The following is a 21,855-nucleotide window of genomic DNA, read 5'->3' on the forward strand; positions in this document are numbered from 1 at the left end:
CTGGATTAGCACTGACATGTTACATCTGAACACGCTCCCACTGTCCCTTGGGCCAACGCAGCTAAACAGGTGCTTGATCCCCTGCTTTTGTGTACCAAGCTACAACTTTAATCCGTGATCTGCCTTCCCCTATCCAAAATAAGATTATAAAAGTCAATTAAAGTTGATCTCATCCATAATCTCGGCGCTCAGGCATAGTGGGTGCAAGGTCATCTTGCCCACACAACAAAATGTAACAGACGCTGCTGAGTGTTTGCAGGACATGTGTGTTGGTTGAGCCTCGAGGTTATGATTATGCACTGCTCTGTTCAACCTACCCGCAAATAATCAGCAGGTAGTGGCAAAATTTCCAAACATTGCATATGATTGAAGACATAAAACTGCAGAATCAGTCAAGTCAAGTCAACAGTATTTATAGAGCACTTTCAAACCTCCATCGCTGCATACAAAGTGCTGTACATGGAGCAATTTAACATGCACAATAAACAGTAAGACAAATCGGTAATAAAGGCGGTAGAAAACCAAGAACAGATCAAAGTCATGCTGAGTCGAATGCTAAAGAATACAAGTGAGTTTTGAGGAGGGTTTTGAAGATGGGCAGCGAGGAGGCTTGCCGAATGTTCATTGGGAGGTCATTCCAGAGAGAGGGACCAGCAACAGAAAAGGCTCAATCCCCTCTGAGCCTCAGTTTAGTTCTTGGTACTTCTAATAATATCTGGTCCACAGACCTGAGGCGCCGAGCAGGTGTGTAGTGGCGGATGAGCTCAGAGAGGTAAGGTGGCGCGAGATTATTCAGAGATTTGAAAACAAAGAGGAGGATCTTGAAAATAACTCTAAAATGAATGGGGAGCCAGTGAAGAGATTCCAGAGTAGGAGTTATGTGCTCCCTCTTACGAGTACCAGTCAAGAGGCGAGCAGCGGCATTCTGGACCAGCTGAAGGCGCTTAATGGAGGACTGGCTGACTCCAAAGTAAACGGCATTGCAGTAATCGAGCCGGGATGTGACAAAGGCATGAATTACTGTCTCAACGTGTCCATGTGAGAGGAGAGGTTTTATTTTGGCCAGCTGTCTAAGGTGAAAGAAGCTGGATTTAACAACGGCACCAATTTGCCGAACGAGTTTGAAATCACTGTCCAGTTTAAGGCCCAAGTTTGAGACAGTTGACTTAGGATAAGGAGACAGGGGGCCCAAGTCTACAGGATGGGATGTACAAGGGTCACTGGGACCAAACAATATCACCTCTGTCTTCTTTTCGTTGAATTTCAAGAAATGTTGTGTCATCCAGGTTTTGATTTCTTCCAGACAGGATAGGAGTGGCCTTAATGAGAAGGCATATTTCTTGCTCAGTGGGACATAGATCTGGCAGTCATCTGCATAGCAGTAGAAGGGAATACCACGTTTCCTTAAAATGGAACCCAATGGGAGCAGATACAGCGAGAACAGCAGAGGCCCCAGAATTGAGCCCTGTGGAACACCACATGACAGGGGAGCAGTGCGTGACTCAGAGCAGCCAAGGCTGACACAAAAGGCTCTGTCAGCTAGATAGGACCTAAACCACTCAAGAGCACTGCCGCCAATGCCCACCAAGTGCTGCAAACGAGTCAGCAGGAGAGGAGAACAACGAGGAGGATGTCATTAGAAACGCGTAACAGGACTGACTCCGTGCTATGCATCGTCTTGAAACCTGACTGGAAGACCTCCAAGATGTTATGTTCATCCAAGAAAAGTTTGAACTACATGTCCACCGCTTTTTCCAGAATTTGGGAAATGAAAGGCCGTTTGGAAATGGGCCTGAAACTTGACAGCACATCTGGATCAAGACCAGGTTTCTTGATCAAGGGTTGGACCACAGCATGTTTAAACTGTTGGGGAACTACACCAGAAGAGAGGCTGCTGTTGATGATATACAAGACCGTCGCGCCAACATTCGGGAGAACCTCCTGAAAGAAATGCGGGGGAAGAGAGTCGCAAGGTGAGCCAGATGGCTTTGTCTGGCGAACTACATCCTCCAAAAGCGCCAAGGACACAGTTTCAAAAGAATTTAGTACAGTTGAACATGGAACATGGACAGAGGGGTCAGATGCGGTATTTGAGACCGGAGTCCTAGCTATAGAGACCTTATCAATGAAAAACTGAAGGAATCTGTTGCACATCTCGGGTGAAGAATCCGAGCAAGTAGGCAGAGGGGGTTTGAGTACAGAATCTATAGTTTTAAATAGTGCGTGTGGGTTGTGACGGTTAGCTTTAATAAGGTCCGATAGATATTCTCTTTTGGCCTCTTTTACTGTGCTGGTAGTTACGCCAGCAATATTTCCAAATTTGATAAGAGACATGCGATTTGTCTTTTTTCCACTTGCGTTCAGCTTTGCGACACCCCTGCCTAGCTGCGTGGGTAATGTCGTTTAACCATGGCTCGGGTTTAGGTTTTGGGAGCACAGTTTTTGAAGGAGACACCAAATCCAGGATGGCACGGCATGACGAGTAGAACCAAGAGGTAAGTTCCTCTGTGTTAGACGAGGGTACGCAAAGGTTATTAAAGGCATCAGAGAAACGACTAGCAGTGCGAGGGTTAAAAATTTGGTGTTTACAACTAGGAGTGGCAGATTACACAGCAGCATGCGATAAGACTACGTCAAATAAAACTGCCATGTGATCAGAAACCCCATTTTCAAGGACTTCCAGATTTGACACCGGTAGACCATGAGCAAGGACAAGGTCTAAAATGTCCTTGTTCATGTGTCGGGCTGGTCACATACTGCACGAAATTAAAAGTGTAGTCATCTGTGTATAATGTCATCCGCAGTATGCACTTTGTTCTATTGTAATGACAACAGCGACTGCAAGACTGCACACAAATGCAGATTAGAAAGCGGATGTAGTCGAAAGGGAAGAAAACAAATTAAAATCCTCTGGCGAACAGCCTGCAGGCTCACGGTTTGCAGCACTGTATTTTATCATCCTTGAGTGGCCCCATGAACACTGGAACGGAAGCAGCCTAAGTGTGCAAATCAAACTCACTTTGGCTTCCCCGCACCCCACAGGATAACAGAGTGTGACAGAACACTGGTGAGACAGAACTTTCTGACTTAACAACAGTCTGAAAAAAAGGCCATGCACCATTAATGCGGTTCATCAATGATTCAGCGGCACCTTGAGGCTGTCACTCAGCTCACAGCTTTGAGATACATTCAGGCATATAATCACCGCCACCTGGCAAGTGTTCAGCACTGGATGCACCGCAATACAATCATAAAATCTTTTGGAACAGGATGGCGTCATTAAGGAGGCATTGTTTCATTAGCATTCTTTTCTCAATAAACGCAGATCTGAAATGTTGTCTTCAGCTCAAGGCGAACACTTTTAAAGAAGTTTTTGTAATTGTTGTTCTTGGGAGATATTTAAAGCCTACTATCTATTAAATTAGTTTTGCTCAAACCTCAGCCATGTACTAGCTCACAGCCCTCCCTCCTGTCCCCTAAACAAATAAAGAAATGATAATAAATAATGAACAGAGCTATTAAAAGCCATAAGAATGGCTTTTTTTGTTTGTTTTGTTTAACAAAAGTCAGCCTTTCATTTACAATGAATCTAAATCTCATTATTTATGAATCTAGCTATCATAAATAAGACAACATTATGACAAGAAAGCTGTCTTGTTTCACATGTGCACACATGGCTATTGGAAGCAGAATCTGTGTGCGCTCTACTCAGCAGTCCCAACCTGACATTTCATTGCATAGTTGGCATGTCAGTAAAATTTTTAACATTGAGCTGTTCAATATTTGCAAATATTTGTTCAATATAAACACCCCCTTTTGAATCAGCACGCTCCGTCAGTAGCTCAAAGCTAATCTTTCGATGAAAAAGATGACGAGTATGGTACACTTCAGGACAAAGGATTCGTCTTTGTGGAAAGAACAGGTTCCTAGGTGTGTCTAATTTGCAATGACAAACAGTTGAATGTAAAGCGGCACTTTGACACGCGCCATGCTACGTTCGCATCAAAATACGCTGCGGGAGACAGTAGAAAGGAAGCGCGGAAGCTACTGAGCAGTGTACAAACTAGCCAGCAGCAACTCCGCGTATGGACCCGGCAAGCTGACGAGAATTCCACTCGTTTTGCTGGATCTTTAGCAATCGTGAGGAAAGGAAAACCATTCACATTAATGGTGAGCATTATGACTTATTTTAATACTGTATTATTTTATAATTATTTAAAAGAATACATTCAGAGTCTTATCATACCGATATTTTGTTGAATACACTTTTAAAATACAGTTTATTTAAACACCGTCCTACCCACTCTTGAGGACTTGCACATTGCAAGAATCAAGACAAGGGCACGGAAAATCCTCCTGGATCCCCCGCAGCCTGCCCACCACCTTTTCCAGCTACTCCCCTCAGGCAGGCGCTGCAGATCCATGCGCACCAAATCCAGTAGACACTTAAACAGCTTCTTCCCTCTAGCCATTAACTCTCTAAACAGTCACTGACTGTTGTACTACAAATACTGCTACTGGCCACTCTAAAATGGTTCAATGATTTTCTGCACCAACTGTACAAACTGTCATAGTATTAGCATTCTACCACTGTACACTTTAGCTCTGCTTGATACTTTGCACATTGTCTCACAGTTGTCACTGGGTGGTACCACCACACTACGGTTCACTTACATTACGAAATGTCCTTGCATACCTATTTGTCATGTTCTTGTTTACGATGATACTAATGCAGCGTGTTATACCGGAGACAAATTCCTTGTGTGTTCTACATACTTGGCCAATAAAGATGATTCTGATTCTGATTTATACATGGCTTTCATGGCTCTCTAAGTCAAAAAGGTTGGCCCCTGGTCTAGAGCATCCTCATGCTCATATAACTTGATGAAAGTGGTTATAACCATGACCTTCATTTGACTTGAAGACATGTTGCTGCACTTGAATGAATTGACTCTTTATTGAATTAAATGTACAATGTTTCAATTAATCATTGTAATTAGGCTCGGTCTTATGGAAAAATAATCATCAAAATAATCAATTTTGATTTTCATAATCAACAAAATCGTTGTAAGGTTTGGCAATGATTGTTGAACATCAGACCAACTCACGGAATTATTTTATCTAAATCAAAATAATGATTGTAAAATGTGCAGGACTTGGTCAATAATGGATTCCAGATCCACCCATGTCCTCAACATTTTGGCACAGTTCTTGTAAGAAACTGTATAAGGATATAGAAACACTACGAAAAGAAATGGAAGCACATGCTGGGCAACACCTTCCACGCAGTGCTCACACCTTGTTCTCAGCTTGCAGAGACACCTTGCACAGGTCCATATTTTTTTTTACTTGCCAGACGATACATTTTGCATATTTCTTCAACGCAATAATAAATGAAAATAGGGGCAACACTTCGTAAATTCTGCTCTAATATCATTAATGGACATCATGACAGGAAGAATGGAGCCGATGTCAAGCCTCCAAAGAGAAAACGCATGCAAGCAGCGTCTCTAACAATGCATTACACTGTGGCAGCAATGGTCTCGGAGGATAAATGAGCCTGCCTCCATGGCGCTTAATTGCGTAACAGAGCTCACATGCATCCATTGCCAGCCATCATTTCCATGCGTTCTCTGCTTTGATTTGACCTCTAATGGTCTTTCTGCAGTGATGGCTGTCTGGACAATGTTGGACATTTGATGGCTGTGCTCTAAAAATCACCATTTGAAGTGCCTTGTGATATCAACACGGGGAGAAGTGCTGGGCGGTCTGTGTTGGTAAGGCTTTGATGTTTATTCATTCATTGTAATGTCCCCCTTATGGAGGGAATTATCAATTTAACATGATTATCAAGAGGGAACTGAGCAATGCCAGTGTAATGAAATTCCCAATTTGCTAAGAGCAGGTAGTGTCATGTCTATGTTTGTTTTTGTTTCAGCTCCACCTGAAGTGAGGGGCGTTTCCCTCTAGCCGGCACACCTGTTGCCAATCATCATCATCATCATGCCTTGTCTTAAAGGACTCTGCCTTCTTCGTCGAATTATAGTATTAACCTTGTTTCCTGTTCATGCTCAAGTGTCATTTGCTAGACCTCTCAATATTGTCATAGTTGTGTGAACTGGACTCCTGTCATGTTGTTTTTGTTCTTGTGTTTCTATGACTTTGCCTTTTGAAAGTGCCTTGAGTTATTCATCCCTTTTACCTGGATCCTTTTGACTAGCATTTTGGACTTTGTTGCTTTCACATTTTTGACAATCATTTGTACTTTTCACATTTTGACTGCGTCTCCATTTCTGGGATCCAAAACATTATTCGGTTCTGGAAATCTGTCAGGTCGGTGGTGCATCTACCTGTGGAACTGCAAAGTACAAAAGCATAGCAATACCTTGGGAGCAGTTCACAAACGCTTTGTCAAGAAAATAATTTACCATTAATTTTACATTTTATATATATATTATATAAAATGAACATTATGGTAAATTCTTAGACTATCCCTGTACGTCAGAGAAGATGGATGTACAAACATGGATCTATTCAACCATGCCAAATGGATGTGGAAAATGCCATAGAAAAATACGTTTTATGACAATCATCTATGTTTCGTTGTAGAGGAGTTTCACTGTAGTTCTCAAATAAACATTGCATGGCTTATGAACCTCATGCATCCCATTATTTAATATTAACCTTTTATGCAATGGAACATTTTTGATATAACACACAACCCAGGTAACACTTCACCAATATACCAGAATTAACATGCCTAAAGAGATACTCCTCTACAACGAAACCTGCATGTGCGAAAATACCCCCTAGTGTCAAAAAATATTCATGCATTAAAGCCATTCCCTTTTTCTTGCATCCCCCTACGGTGAAAAGTCCCCATGTTGCATAATACGAACTCCTTTTCTCCAACCTTGTCTCTCAATGAGGTTCACTGCAAAGAAGAAAAAAAACCTTCCGCAAAAGTCTAATCCAACCTCAGCCTGCCACAGCGACTCCTACTGCTTAGCTCGGAAACAGCAACGGCAACCACCACACTGGCTTACACATGCACAGTAGTCCAAGAAGTATTTGTAATTGTGAGCACGTGGTTAGAAATGTCACTCGTAGTTTCAGACACAGCACGAACGTTGCATTACTTGGTATAAAATGGCTAAAAAACGGACCTTTGCAGACCAAGGTTCTTCACAAGGAGTGAAGAGAAAAGCTTTTAACACTTGAAGAGAGGATAAAAGTAATTAAGATGGAGGAAGCAAAGTAAAAGACATTGTGCAAGAAATCGATGTAAGTGAAAGTGAATGCTGATCGTAAATTTTGCAATTTCCTTCCATTTTTTTCCTTTCTACGCTGGCTATATGAAGTGTCAAATAAGTGTATGCACCCACTTAGGCGCTTTTGGGATCAACATTAAAAGTACACATCTACATTTTTTGTGTGTGTTTGTGTTTATGTCTGAGATAAAATTTGCTATAGTGAAAGGTCCCCTGTTGAGAAAAATTTCTGGCTGCAAAGATGATTTCGTTGTAGTGGAGTTCTACTGTACATTGGTGTAGTAAAGGGTATACGCTGGTATACGTCATATACCTACTTATTTTTCAGCCATCATTACGTATACCCACCCCCTAAATCCCCTCCTACACCCCTGATGCACACAGTTCAGTCGTATCCGTGAGCCAGATTACCAATTTTGCAAGGTGCTACAACATGGCAAATTTAAAAAAGGTACTTGTTTGCTGAACTGTTTTGCCACCAATCGAAACGGCTCTTCTCTTTCCCTTTAAATGCCGCATGCCAGAGGCGTGCTGATTGTCCTTGACACGGTGGAAGAAGACACTGATTTTCCAGCAGCACATTGAGGCATACAAAGTATGTGTATAATAAACGACAAGCAGGCCTCCACAAGCTCACGCGATATGATATGGCTGGGGAGATCACAAATCTGTGAAATGAAGACCGCCTTCCGCCCGGATCGCACATGCCCATGTCCGTTGCTGATTTAGAATGTCTTTGCTGACCAGAATGTTAATGAAAATGGATATTGTATGTTCAATTTGATTCAGGAGTAATACCCATTAAGATTCACAAGTCTAGCTGCTCGTCAATTTTGCATGTGACATGTTTAAGCCTTAGTTGGGGTCTTTGCTCTGAGCGTACCCCACTGAGGAGTGGGTATACTACATATTGTCTGTTATGTCTGGTGAAGATATACTTATTTATTTTTTAGGAACATATCACAGTTTGCTTAGCTCATTTTTGAAATTGTGTGGTAGTAAAGGAAGACAAGTTGTCCAAATGTGGGACAAAAACCATTTCTTTCTTCAATATTAATGACTCAATATGACTTTTTTTCAATATAATTTAATTCATTCAAGCTTGATTTGAGATAAAGATGGCAGTCATGGGGATTTAGTGGTAGAATAAGAGACAACTTCTTTCCAAACACTGCCTCCCCTCTGTCAGTTAACAAAGCTTGTCGCTACAGCTGCAAATGCAAGTTAAAACTCGACCATGCAAAACCAAAGCTATATATCAACAATACCCAGACAGGCTGCCATCCTCTCTGAGCCCGAACTATTCTGAGATGGACTAATGCAGACAGGAAAAGTGTGCTGTGTTCTGATGGGCATACATTCAAATTGTTTTTTGAATTCATTGATGTTGTCTACTGACTAAAGAGGAAAAGGACCATCCGGATTGTTATTACCACAAAGTTCTAAAACCATCTGCCATGCTAGCGTGGTGTTAGTGGCAATAGAATGGGAAATCTGTCGATTGCTGAGAGGTACACAAGAGGTATTGGAGCACCATACACTGTCATCCGACCAACGTCTTTTTCAGGGATGACAACTCCAAGCCACATTCTGCACGTTATAACAGTGTGGCTTTGTAGTAAAAGTGTTACTATTAGACTGGACTGCCAGCAGTACAGGCCCGTTTCCCATGGAAAGTGTGGGGCAAATTATAAGATAATAAGATATGAAAACCTTTATTCGTCTTGCAATGAAGAAATTCCCAATTCATAGCAGCAAAGTTATGAAAGGAAGAAGTAGAATGGAGGGTAAAGTATGTCAACAGAGACCCCGTAATGTTGAGTTGCAGAACCACCTACAAACTTTCAACAATTAGTGTCTTCAGTTGCCATACGCATGAGTGTAGTTAAAAGGAAAGCTGGTACAAATGCCCCTCTACAAACTTTTTTAGGCATCACTTTCAAAATCATTTAAGATAAAATAATTACAAATTACTGTCTTTGATGTGTTATCAGCAGAATTAAAAAAAAATTAAGAAAATGTATTTGCATTTTCTCAACATCAATGGAATCAGGGATTTAAAAAAAAAAACTCTACATTGACCTGTGTGTTTATTCATAGCTGTAACGCTAGGGCGTTCATCTTGTCTTCTTATTAGTTGAATTAGTCTGAAGGTTTAGTTTTTTTTCCAGACAATGGTCGTTTTTTTGTGAAGAGAAAAGCTCTTACCTATCTGACAGTTTCGGCTCTCACTTCAGCCGGAGCTTTCACTGCTTCCTTGTAACGTCTTAAAAACAGCTGACTGGGTAGGGAAAATAAGGCTCAACTGACCCGGTCAAGGCTGAAGTGACAGCCGAAACTGTCAGCTGGGTAAGAGATTTTTCCCTTCAAAACAAAAAGGCTATTGTCTGGAATTAAAAAAAGAAAAAGAAAGAAAATACTTAAATGTTTTTTTTATAGCTCTGTTGACCTATTTTTAAAGGTTAACATTCCTGACACTTAATTTTCCACATGATGGAATTTTCCGCTACTTTAGTGATTTTTTTTTTTATTGTTGTTGTTATAAGACTGCAATAATAATAATACAGTAATGTACAGTACATACAATGGTCTTTATACAGTGAATATTTCTACTAAGTTTAATATGAGACTTGACAAATATTTTTTAAAGAAATATCATGAGAAATGGTTCGTGAAGAACACATCTAAACATTTTCATCCCTCCGTCAAAAAGCATGCTTAAGAAAACTGAGCTTTTTGGACAGGGCGAACATGGCATGACATGAGAGGCTAAAAGATGCACAACAGTAAGACAACAGATATGGTCTTGAACGCAATGTCAAATCAAATTTGATGGCATGGATTCAAGATCTGAGAGACTTTTACAGCCAAGAAACGGCAACCAGCAAATATTTGTCAAAGAATGTGGGAATAAATACCCCCGAAAAAGGGAAGGGTAAATTGAAATCAAGCAGTTCAACATCATGTTCACTTAGTTTTAATCCTGTATCATCCATAAAGCAACACAGAGACTTAGTCTTGTCTGCAATGTGTACATATATGGAAAAGGAACAGCCTTCCTGTTTATTCTGCTGGTTACAGTTTTACGATGCAACTCAAACGTCGATTATAGTAAGATAAAGCACGCTATTTTCTTGCACTGAATTGTTTCGGCTTTCACTTTATTCATGTTCACTAACTATCCTCAAGGCCCAATTGATGGTGATTTATCTTGTCGCTAACGCAGAAAAGCTCGGACAACCAAAACTAATCATCTGTAATCATGCTGCAGTGACACTGCACCACTAATTGACATCGTGTTTGTCAAAACATATACACCAGAAGAGCAAAACCAGCAACCAACCTTTTTTTTCTGTTTTTTTTTGGGGGGGGGGGGTAAATGTTTCCCCATTACATTTAAATCCTTTGCCACCATGGGTACGTGTGAATGACAAAAACAACAACAACAATGCTCTTGCTTACCTGACACACAACTGAATTAGTCACATATGCTGTATGTTTGAATCTCAGTATTTTTAGAAAATTGTTTTAATGCTCTAAAGAATACATTTGGGTCAAATAATGTGGGGAAAAAAGCTTGCCGTTTCCTCCCACGAGGAAACCACAAGCAGGGTACATATTCACTGTACGTGTTTGTGTGCGTGTGTTTTGCACCAAATGTACCCTTGCAAATGCATCCATTGTCAAAACAATCACTATATACTATTTCATGTAGTACAGGTATCCCAGAAATAATGAAAGTAAATATTGCACAGCTGATTTTTGCTTACGTGCGTTACACTGTCATCGTTGGGCCTGATTTACTATAGACATGAAAATACAGGGGAAAACATCGCTAGCCTCATTTTTAAATAGGTCCTGAATTCACGGCATCATTAAAAGGCCAAAATTAACAGTGACACCCATGATAAATGTTAACCTCTGACAACATTTATATATACAGTGTGTATGTATATATATATATATATATATATATATATATATATATATATATATATATATATATATATTTATATATACAGTGTATATATATATATATAAATCCTTCGTGACATGCGGGTACATGTTATGCACATTTTCATGTTATTAGTATTTTCAATCAAAGAGAGGGCATTGAAACACTTGGGAGCTCAAATTTCCCCCTGGTTGTGAAAACATGTAGATGTTCAAAATGGCATTGTGCTGTGATTTATGCTATTGCATTTGGGAGTCAACCCTTGTGTCACCCAAAAAACGCAGGTCACGACGGTTTTAAATTTGAAGGGCTCTTAATAGTCCTTGCTAAAAGATAGCTCCCCTTTGCGCCTGTCACATTATCACCTCCTCTTGAAATTATGTAACACATTTTCTACTTTCCTTATCTTCTTCGTAGGAGTGTACATTGCATCAATAGCTGCTCCTAATTAAAATCCCAAAAACCAGTTGCAGCTCTCCAACCCTTGGACTTGATTCAAAAAGCCAACTGCAGGCCTTGGTCTGCCCTCTCCCTGTCTGGGAAATATTATCTTTTATTGAGGAACTTGTACGTTGAATGCCAAAGGTCACGATGATCATGATTGGTTGCGCTAGAAAGGACCGCCATGTACAAGCTAATAACGGGTTTCAAGTCTGTTATGGAAATGAGAGTCACCTTTAGCCCTTTCTGCCTTTTGTGTTTTTAAGCGTGGCGATCCAAAGCGATATAGTGCAGCAGTCACGGTCCAGGGTGAATTAAATGGGCTAGAAGGTGCCCAAACAGCTTGACTGCCCAAGGTTTTTTCGAATTTCGAAAATGACTCAACAGGGATCGAGAGTGCTGGGGGTAATTATTCAATATTATCTTGATCCTATTGTGCAAACCCATAACTACAGCGCACAGATACAGTAACCAATTAAATGGCAGTGACAAAAACTCCAACGGAGGCACAAGGGGGAGGTAGTTTACACAGTATGCCCTCATTTCTACCAGTCTTTCTCCGGGGCTCACAGCTGAGTTGGGAGCAGCTGGTGAGATGGCAGGTGGTACACGCAGTGCCACGACTTGTTTAATTAACTACATTTCTCAGTAGCACGTTCATAGCGTTGCTGTTTTCATCATCGAAAAGCTTTTCAAATGCCAAGCAATTTTCGCTAAATATTATTGACTATTTAATATTGTATAGAATAATGTTTGACATCAAAACCATGAGAATGAAAGAGGCAGGCATTGATTGCAATTAAGTAAAATAGCCAAGTGACTTCAGCCCCTGTGTTCCATCACCTTTACTCTTAACAACACTCAATAAGCGTTTGGAACTGAGGACGCTAATTGTTGAGGCTCCGTGGGTGGATGTCTATCCCATTCATGCTTGATGTACAACCAGAGTTGCTCATCAGTCAGGGGTTTCTATTGTTGTGTTTTACTTTTAACACGTGACACATTTTCAATGGGAGACACGTCTGGACTACTGACAAGCCAGTCTAGTTCTCAGTCTTTTATTACAAAGCCACACTGTTCGAACGCATCCAGAATGTGGCTTGGCATTTTCCTGCTGAAAAAAAGCAGGGACATCATAACAGATGCTGGCTTTTTACTCATTGGCTTGGAGGACATAACGTCCATCCTTTCCAAAAACTATTTGAAATGTGAAGGTGTCACACAGACTTTTCCATTTACACAGATAAATGTCAATATATGGCTTTCGCCTCGCTTGGCAGAGTGTTAACTTGCATTTGTAGATCTAGCGACAAACTGACAATGATTTTCAGAAGTGTTCCTGAGCCCATGTGGCAATATCCCTTTATATAATGATGCCGTTTCTGAATGCAGTGCTGCATGAGGGAACGCAGGTCACATGCATTTTGTATTTCGAGCTTGCCGCTTATGTGCAGTCATCCCTCCAGATTCTCTAAATCTTCTTATGATATGAGATAGTAGATGATGCCATCCTAAAATTCCTTGCAATTGTATGTTGAGAAACATTCTTAAGCTGTTGTACTATTTGGTCATGCAGCTATTCATAAAGGGGTGAACCTCATCCCATCCTTGTTTGTTAACAACTAAACCTTCCAGGGAGGCTCCTTCCAATTAATGTCCTCACCTTTCATGTACCAAACAGATTTTTTTTTTTGCATTCCTCAACTTTCCGAGTCTTTCCTTGTTCCGGGTTTTTTTTAAAGTGTTGCAGGTATCAAATTCAAAATGCTAGAATATTTGCAAAAACATCTGCCAAGTTGTTGAAAATGATTTGTAAATCATTCTATTCTATTTTTTTTTTTTTTACATAGCATCCAAATTTCATTTCAATTAGATTTAGAGATTACTGAACCTAAATATTGGTGAAAAATGGGTGAAATAAATGTATTTTTAGATGTATTATGTATTTGCTTCATAGTTATATGAAATACAATACCTGACTCCTGTGTGGCACAGGGAAGGCAGGGTCTCTGACTTGCCCGCTAACTGCCCATTAGTGCCATCTGTAGCTCAAATAAAGAGCGAATAAATTAAATGACGTTGGAAAAAATGACATGTAGCCTCATTAAAATTGAAGAAATGATGGCCCATGTTAAGACCTGTTGCAACACAATTTAAAAATGGTCCATGTAAAAACTGTGACATGTTCCTCTAAGTTGAGTCCTCTAAGAGCAAAGACTTCACCCATGGCTTAAACGGGGCATGTGCAAAGTTGAGCTCCAAATGAGAATCTTAATAGGTAAAGATACTGAATCAAATTGAGTAGAAAAAAAAAACTTTCATAACATTCTGGTCAGTAAAGACATTCTAAATTAGGAATGGGTCTTTCTGGGATGATAATCATTGGTGATATTTATAACCAATGACTATAGTCACTTTCTGACCAGAATGTTATGAAAGTATTTTTTCTACTCAATTAGTTGACAAAAAAAAAATAATTTTTTGTCACGATAAAGCACAAAGAGTAACCAGCACTGTTGCTGTCTTCCATTCAACGACAAGAGAATTTGAATAACAATTAGTTATCTTGGTTACTCTGTATTAAAACATGTGAGATGTGAAAATCTCATACTTTTCAACAGCAAAAAAAATTGTTGATACATTTTTGTCAGAGGTCTGAACTGCTTACTCGGGGATGGACGAAAAGAGGGGCAACACTGCATCTGCTTTGTGGTTATTGGCTAATGGCTGTCTGTTTCGGAAAGATTCTGGAGATGGATCACCGGATGCGCCGCACCTTTGCCCTTTTACACCAAAGTACAGCTGCAGGCAGCAATTTGTGATAAATGAGCCACAACTACAGTATGTGCAGGATGGTGATGTGACATAACACACTGTTAAAGCCGACTGGTGAATGGTTAAGTCAGAGGATAGTGAGGAGGCTGCATGGCTGCCTACTCACATTTGAAACAATTGCAAGTGAGAGCACAGTGTAATAGTGCCAACGCTTCACAAGTACCCCAAAAAACGTTGTGAATAACTGATTACTCATGTCCTCTAAAAAGCCTTTTCTTCTCTGTCAGCAGAATATATAATTTCATTTTACAGTACACAAAGAGACTTAGTCAACTAAAATAGTAAAAAGAAAATCAATTGGAACCATGTAGGGGTTTGCTGTAATTATGTCTTTAGCTGGGGCTTTAATACCTCTGCCAAGTGCAGCAGCGTGAGGATGGGAGGTGTTGTTTTGATTGCAATTAGTCGTGTTTATTCGTTAAAAACAGTAAAACAAATACAAGACATTCGATTCCTATGAAACTTTGTGGAGGCGTAGGCATGTGTGATTGAGAAGCATAAACCGTAATATTTTGCTGCATATATGTGTCTTAAATGACGATAGTTGCAATGGAACGGAATCAAAGGTATGGGGCGTAAATAAATATTTTTTCGTCCTGGGGCAAATTTAATTTACCATGTTTGGGAATTTGGCAGACCTCGTTGAACCTATTTGGGCGCTCCGGCGCAGGGAGATACTGCATCTCCGACACACCGAACAATTTGGTGACAGAGAGTAGACCGCGCCCTGCATAAAAACGGGGTGCATCATAATTTTCATGGCTGACGACATTCTAGATTGTTTCAAAAGAAGGTTTATTTTTCAGTGCAGGTGGTCTAACGTGATTTTGGTGTATTTAATCGCGGTGCAGACAGACAGATTCGGCGCTACCCGAGTTTGTGTGGCGTCTGTATCGTATTCCATTCATAAATAAACACTTGAATTACTCTGAATCATTGTCAAAATAAAATAATTGAACACATTGTTATTCTCATCCTTGTTCATTTTTTTAAACCATTCCCCTGGCTGTGGCACATCTAGCAGCGTGTTTTAGTTTTTTTCGTTCTTTTTTTCTTTTTAAAAGACACGAATCAAGTTGTAAAGCGGTAGAAGCAAGGTCCTCAAGGGGGCTGAGGGAGGCAGCCTCCGTGTATCTGCACCAGACTGAGTCAGTCTAACATCCTGCCCATAGTCTGTCTGGCCCCGCTCCTTGCACAATTGCGCTCGTTCGCCAGATTTGCGCTCGGAAGAAAAATAGGGCCCATGGTCTTGATCCTATGTCAAGATTGCCTTGTAACTTTTATGTCCTTCACTAACTTTAGTCAGGAAATCTGATTTATAATAAATACAAAGGCAAAAGTTTAAATCAAAGCTCTAAATGTACATGAAATATTTGGTTGCATTAGCTAAACAGATGCTGAAGTAAAACAAATCTCATCACCCTTCTAATGCAACACCTTTAAAGACACAAGGGCAAAGGAGACCTGGTTCTGTTATTTGGGTTGCTTCTGGGTTTTTTTTCTTCCTGTTTGCTCTTTGCAGTGCAGTGCAACAAGACATGTTTATCAAACGCTCAAATTCAACAATAAATTCTATTTTCAAAATGACAAGGGTGAAGGTTGTGTTACAAGTAGGAAAAACAAACTATTCCTGCCTTGAGGTATCAGCACAATCAAACATTGTATTTAGTGGCTTTAGAAGAAAATGGGTGAAAATGGAGAAAAACCCCCACAGCAGTCAACATTTCACTGTCAGATAAAAAGGTTAAGGGATTTGACCCTCAATCCCAAACAGTGTTGTTGTGCACCATTACAAACAAGAACAACATACAAGCAAAAAAGTACAATTTAAAGGGTCAAAAAGGAGCAGATTTCCCCGGTCACTAGCTACATTATAGTGATACAGGGACAGGAAACGAGAAGAAGAAAGGATGGATACTTGAAAGGCGATTGGCCTCATAGCTTGATTTATTGACTGTATGTCTGCATTTTGTAGGCAACTGAGCACACGTCGCCACAGACACAAATGAAATTAGACATTTAGGGATGTACCATTTTGGTACCATATACTGTATATATATATATATATATATATATATATATATATATATGAGAGAGAGATACTGTAAATATATACGGTATATAGATATAAATATATCTATCTAGATTTATTCACTTATACACACACACACACACACACACACACATTATCGTCACTTGGATCGTGGCCAGGCCTCTGTACTCTAAAGCGGACATGCTAACCACCATGGGCCACCGTGCTACGGAATTTTTAATTTGCTGTTACATCTATAACAATGCGACACTGTTCATCAAAACTAATGAGTAACAGTTGGCCACTCATAAAACAAGTTGCAGAACCCAGCACACTGCGCGACAGTCCGTTTGCCTTTGGCCGCGTCGCTAAGTGTCCGGTGAGCTTTATTTCCTCCGGGATCTTGACTCTACTTCTTGTCATTTAATCCATGCAGCAATGTGAATGGTTAACATTTAGGGAAGGTCCTTTTTTCCTGTTTTAGCATGATTGCGCCTCAGTTTGCAAAGCCAGCCCAGAAAGGTATATTTGGATGATTTAGGTGGAGAAAAACTTGACAGCCGTGAAACACATCAAACACTTTCGGAATTAAGGGCAAGCCATCACAGTAGAGTGAACCTAACTGTTGTTCCCGTGCCTGTTTTTCTTTTCATAAAAATTATCATTCCACCCAATAAAGGACATTGTACTGTTAATAGATATGACTGAAGGCCAGTTTTGAAGTCGCTATATGTGAGTACACATCATACAGTCTCTTATCAACCTATTTCGTTTACATGTTTACCCTAATAATGTACACATTTCAAAGTCCTGATTTCATGATTTTCTTTTTTTTGGTTACAGTGAACACCTTTATAACATAAACTTCATTATAACGACCGGATTTGACCCACAAAATAGTGCAAATACCTTTGTTACAACAAAGTGTGGTAAGCTAACTGCCACCGCGACCTTGCTTATGAAGAAAACGTACAGTGCGGGATTCCCCGCCGTTGCTTAGCCACTTTACCGCTCAACTCGTACATTGGTGTACTTCCCGAGACACGGCGCGGTCCTGAGCACGTGCTCTGAAAACATGTCTTTTTTTTCGGAAGCAAATCCCATAGAAGGCTGAAATTGTTTGTCACTTCCGAAAGGGAGTCTCCTTGACAAAGCTCAGCCGAGGCTACGAACTGACAAAGTCGACGATTTCAACAATCATCCCTAATGGCCAAAATCATGGCAGAGTTCGAGGCCAACAGATTGAAAAGCGATCGTAAACGGCTTCGGCGCGCGGCACATCCTGAACTGCAGAAGTCACGATACATTTGCTGACTGAAGGCTTTCAGAGATGAAGTAGGAACGCTACAGTTGTTTTTTTCATATTATATTTTTTATACACATATTTCTAATTGACATATATATACTGTATTTCATGTTTGTGTTTTTACATCTATAAATGTTCATACTGTACTGTACTGTTTGGTGCTCTCTAATGTATTTATTCTTAATTTGTAGTTGTATATACGATATTTGCTCCATGTACAGCACTTTGTGTACCGCGATGGTTGTTTTAAAGTGCTCTATACATACAATTGAGTTGAGTTGTATCATACATCATTGTGGGTGACCATTTTTATTGGAAATGGTTACAAAGAACTATTGTTATAAAGTACAGATTCGTTATGTCCCTCGAGGTACGTTGTAATGAAGTTTGACTGAATAAATAAGTAATTACTAATTAACATGTCTGCAGCTCCTTTTGACCTTTTAAACGTATGGAAAACACAGCGGAGGTGTGTTCTGGGCTGCTGTGTGGGGTGCAGAGAAGCTTGTCAGACTGATGGAGACAAATGTCGAGACTGCATTGCTGTAAACGAGCGAGTCAGCCCTCCCTGCAGACAGACAAGGCCATGGGAAACTGGGGAGATGAGGGAGGGGGAGGTGGCGGGTGGCGGAGGCAATAGGAACTGTTCATGGTGCTGAAATTTTGGACATTAGGAACAGCCCTGTTCATTGGAATTCAGGGGGAGACATATTTGGGCAAGCTGTCCTAAGATGGCTGAGTGTTGAATAATTGGTGTGACTTTGGAAAACAGGTTAGAGTGAAAATGTCACCCTAATTACACAAGGGCACATCCAAACAGCTCTTATAATGAGGTATTTAGAATTTAGAGTCCAGATCCGAATTTGAGCACCATGTATTTCTTTCTGATCACAAGTCCCGGAAAATCTCAAAGAAATACTTTTATTTCCCTCATAAAGCCCCAGTCACTCCCCAGGGACAATTATATTGGGTTGTTGAGTTATTGGAAGCTTCCACCTCACGCACAAACACAGAACCACAGACCTCCATACGAGGTGGGTGTGAAATGAATAGATTCTGCAAAAACATGATGTGTCATGAAGCATTTTACCACCTGGCCCCATTATTTGGAATTACAGTACTTTTCTGTATCAGTTTGAAGCATTGAAAGACATCCAGCTACATTTTGAAACTGATGTAACTGATGTGTTTGTGGCGTAAATCACTGCCACGCTTCTTAATGCCTTACTGTCACAGCAATGGAACTAATTTTACAGCAAGTTGACCTGATTTTCCTCGAGGAGCACTGCAGCAGTGAATAGAGTGGCATTATTCCCTTACACTCACCGTGCCTATTTTGTAATAAATTGCTTAAAATGGACAACTCGGAGGCAGCATTCGGAGGAAATGCTCTAAGCGTGACATGACACGATTAAGCAACAGGTCCGGTGCTGCCAAAAGCCTTCCAAGCAAATACATATTTTCTCAAGATTGTTGTTGCAAAAAGTAAAGACGCCAAGAATGTTTTTGATTTAAAAAAAAAAACCCAAAGGGAGAGTGATGTCACAAGTCTGTTAACAGGGGTCTTTTTCGCCGGCACTGCAGAGACCGAGCGGGTGTGGTGACTGCATTCACTGACGCGCAATCCCAAACGCAAACCTTTCCAGCAGACCGTTGAGATGCGCACACTTCAAACCACACGTCTTCTCGTTACTCGACAGACGTGCGTTCAAGTTCACATCGCTAATTGTGATACCAGAAAAATGACAAACGTCGCGTTATATTCCATCCCCGACAGCCAGGACGTGAGCGCTAAATACGCGCCTCACTTAACCGGTATTTCCGAGCAAAATGCACGCAATTACAAAATGACCATCTGCTTCGATCTACTAACAGTTTAGTATTCTCCGCGGACAGCGCGCTCACTCATCCACCCATCCACTCAATATCCACCACCACCATCGCCACACGCACACGCCGCCTGCATGGTCACACTTTGTCATTCCTATGCGGCGTTTTGCAACCAGCTAATTTCCAACAAGCTGGATCGAGCTCATAAAATATGCAGGTAAACGGCAACTTGGAAAGCAGCGACAAGCATTTCAAGCACATCCCTCTTCATGCTCTACCGAGAACTGACCTCCCAGTCTAACGAATCCCACTCTTCGGTAAACATCCGGAGGATTTCTTTTCATCCAAAAAAAAAATCAAATAAAATTATAATCAGAGCAGGTACAAAAGCGGCTCTGTGCATGGAGCGACTCGGGCGATGAGATTGCCAGTTGCGCTTTGGTTATCATCCTTTATGAAATCAGCTTGAAAAGGGGACGTCGTCTGGAGGAGGCATCTCGCCGGCGTCGAGATCAACTTGAGCGGCACAAATGAGCCATGCTAGGCTTCATAGTCCAACATTTTCTCTCGGCGCGGTGGTTGCGACCAATTAAAACACCACTTGCGCTCCAAGGCGAATAGCTCCTGACAGGGCGCTCCTTCTCTCGCAGACCATCACTTCTATTCCTATTCTCTTGATGCGAGTGGGGAAAATGCCCCCTTAACAAATGACAATTAAAAAAAAAACATTCCTTATTTCCGAGCTATTTTGAGCATTTTATATGTATGTAAAGCCCTACACAGTAGGTTTAAAAATATAGTCCGCGCATTTGACGAATCTGCGAAGAAAGCCAACAACAAAGGCAGCTTTTAAATGCCCTCCTCGTGAAAGCTTTTCCAACACGTGACTCCAGCTATTCTTTATTGGGAAACGATGTTTTCGACCCATAACAGGCTCGAAGAGTAGAAAAGGAAGGGGGGTGGGGGTTGTTAACACGAATGACACTGCCATCTCATAGATTACTCACCATGAGCACGGCAAAGTTATTAAGATGGGTGCAGTGAATGGTGGTCGTGTTTCCACCAGAGCCTGTTATGTGGCAACCCTCTGCCCTCCAGCCACCATGTCCATCCAGCAAGTCAAAGTCCCAATAGGCTGCGGTGGGCTCTAGCCCCAATGCGAAGTGCCTGAGTGCAATTGTGACGGAGTGCACGGCGCTCCCCAGGCTACAGCCATCTGCAGAAAAAAAGGGGGTAGTGTATTCAGTGTAGGAAACGTAAAAGTCGATGAGTGCACGAATTTAAAAAAAACGCGATCTAAACACGCATGCAAACACGCGCACGATGCCAAACAGAGCAAGGTTCAGTGGCAAAAGTCCAATGCAGTGGTGCAAAAGTCCATAAATAAATCAAAGACAGATGTGGCGCAGAGTTTATTTGGAGGCGAATGTGTGACGAAACATTTTTTGGCATGTGACGCCGTAACAAGACAGCGCGTCGACAAACCCGCACATGGTCAAATGCTTTTCCTCTTACCTAATTTGGTGAAAGCAACTGGTGTTGACACGCTCCTGCGCTTCCCATCATCCGCGAGATTGGACGAATTCCCCGTGCACGGGAAGAGTTTGCCATTGCGGAATACGATGAACTGCAGCCTGCAAGTGGAGTTATCAACAGATTGCAAGGCAGAGGAGGAGGTGTGCGGAGCAGCTAGAGGTAAATGGATGGAGGCGACTGCCACGGAGTTCTGCGGATTGAAGGCACAAAACAAGAATATTTAACAATCCTGCCCCTAATTTGCGTAGGGAGACGTGACAGACAAAACAAAACAAAAAAGAATACAACAACTCACATTAAAAATAAATCAATAAATTGCTTTGTTATCCTCTATGAAGGAGACCATAAAACACAAGACACCAAAGCAGTGAGAATCTCTTTTGAAGCGTGCCTATTTGGTCAGACTCCCTGCCGCAGAGGTGGAAATGGTTCTTACCATTTCAGCTTCAGGGCACATCGGGACTGCCGTTTGATTTAAAGAGACAACTGGTCTGACTTTATCTTCTTTTCACATGGTGAAACAACACAAACTTCGCCTCAAAAGAAAACTGGTGACACTGAGGGCTTTTGAGTGAAAAGCAATGGTGGAGGGATATACACACACACACACACACACACACACACACACACACACACGCCACCACTGAAC

General features: G+C 41.1%; 1 protein-coding gene across 3 annotated transcripts in view; it reads right to left on the reverse strand.

Annotated features, from left to right (window-relative positions):
* LOC127610320 (adhesion G protein-coupled receptor A1) overlaps nt 1-21,855 on the reverse strand; it is a 147,956-nt gene that overhangs the window by 31,740 nt on the left and 94,361 nt on the right. For 2 of the 3 annotated variants that reach the window (XM_052080299.1, XM_052080298.1), the window contains 2 exons: nt 21,186-21,396; nt 20,678-20,886 (listed from right to left, as the gene is read on the reverse strand). In XM_052080299.1, the coding sequence (XP_051936259.1) occupies nt 20,678-20,886; nt 21,186-21,396 (420 nt within the window). Of the gene's footprint in view, nt 1-19,959; nt 20,609-20,677; nt 20,887-21,185; nt 21,397-21,855 lie in introns of those variants that run through there. The other variant, XM_052080300.1, reaches the window with a different exon arrangement.

Source organism: Hippocampus zosterae, chromosome 11, assembly GCF_025434085.1.
Source record: "Hippocampus zosterae strain Florida chromosome 11, ASM2543408v3, whole genome shotgun sequence".
NCBI lineage: Eukaryota > Metazoa > Chordata > Actinopteri > Syngnathiformes > Syngnathidae > Hippocampus > Hippocampus zosterae.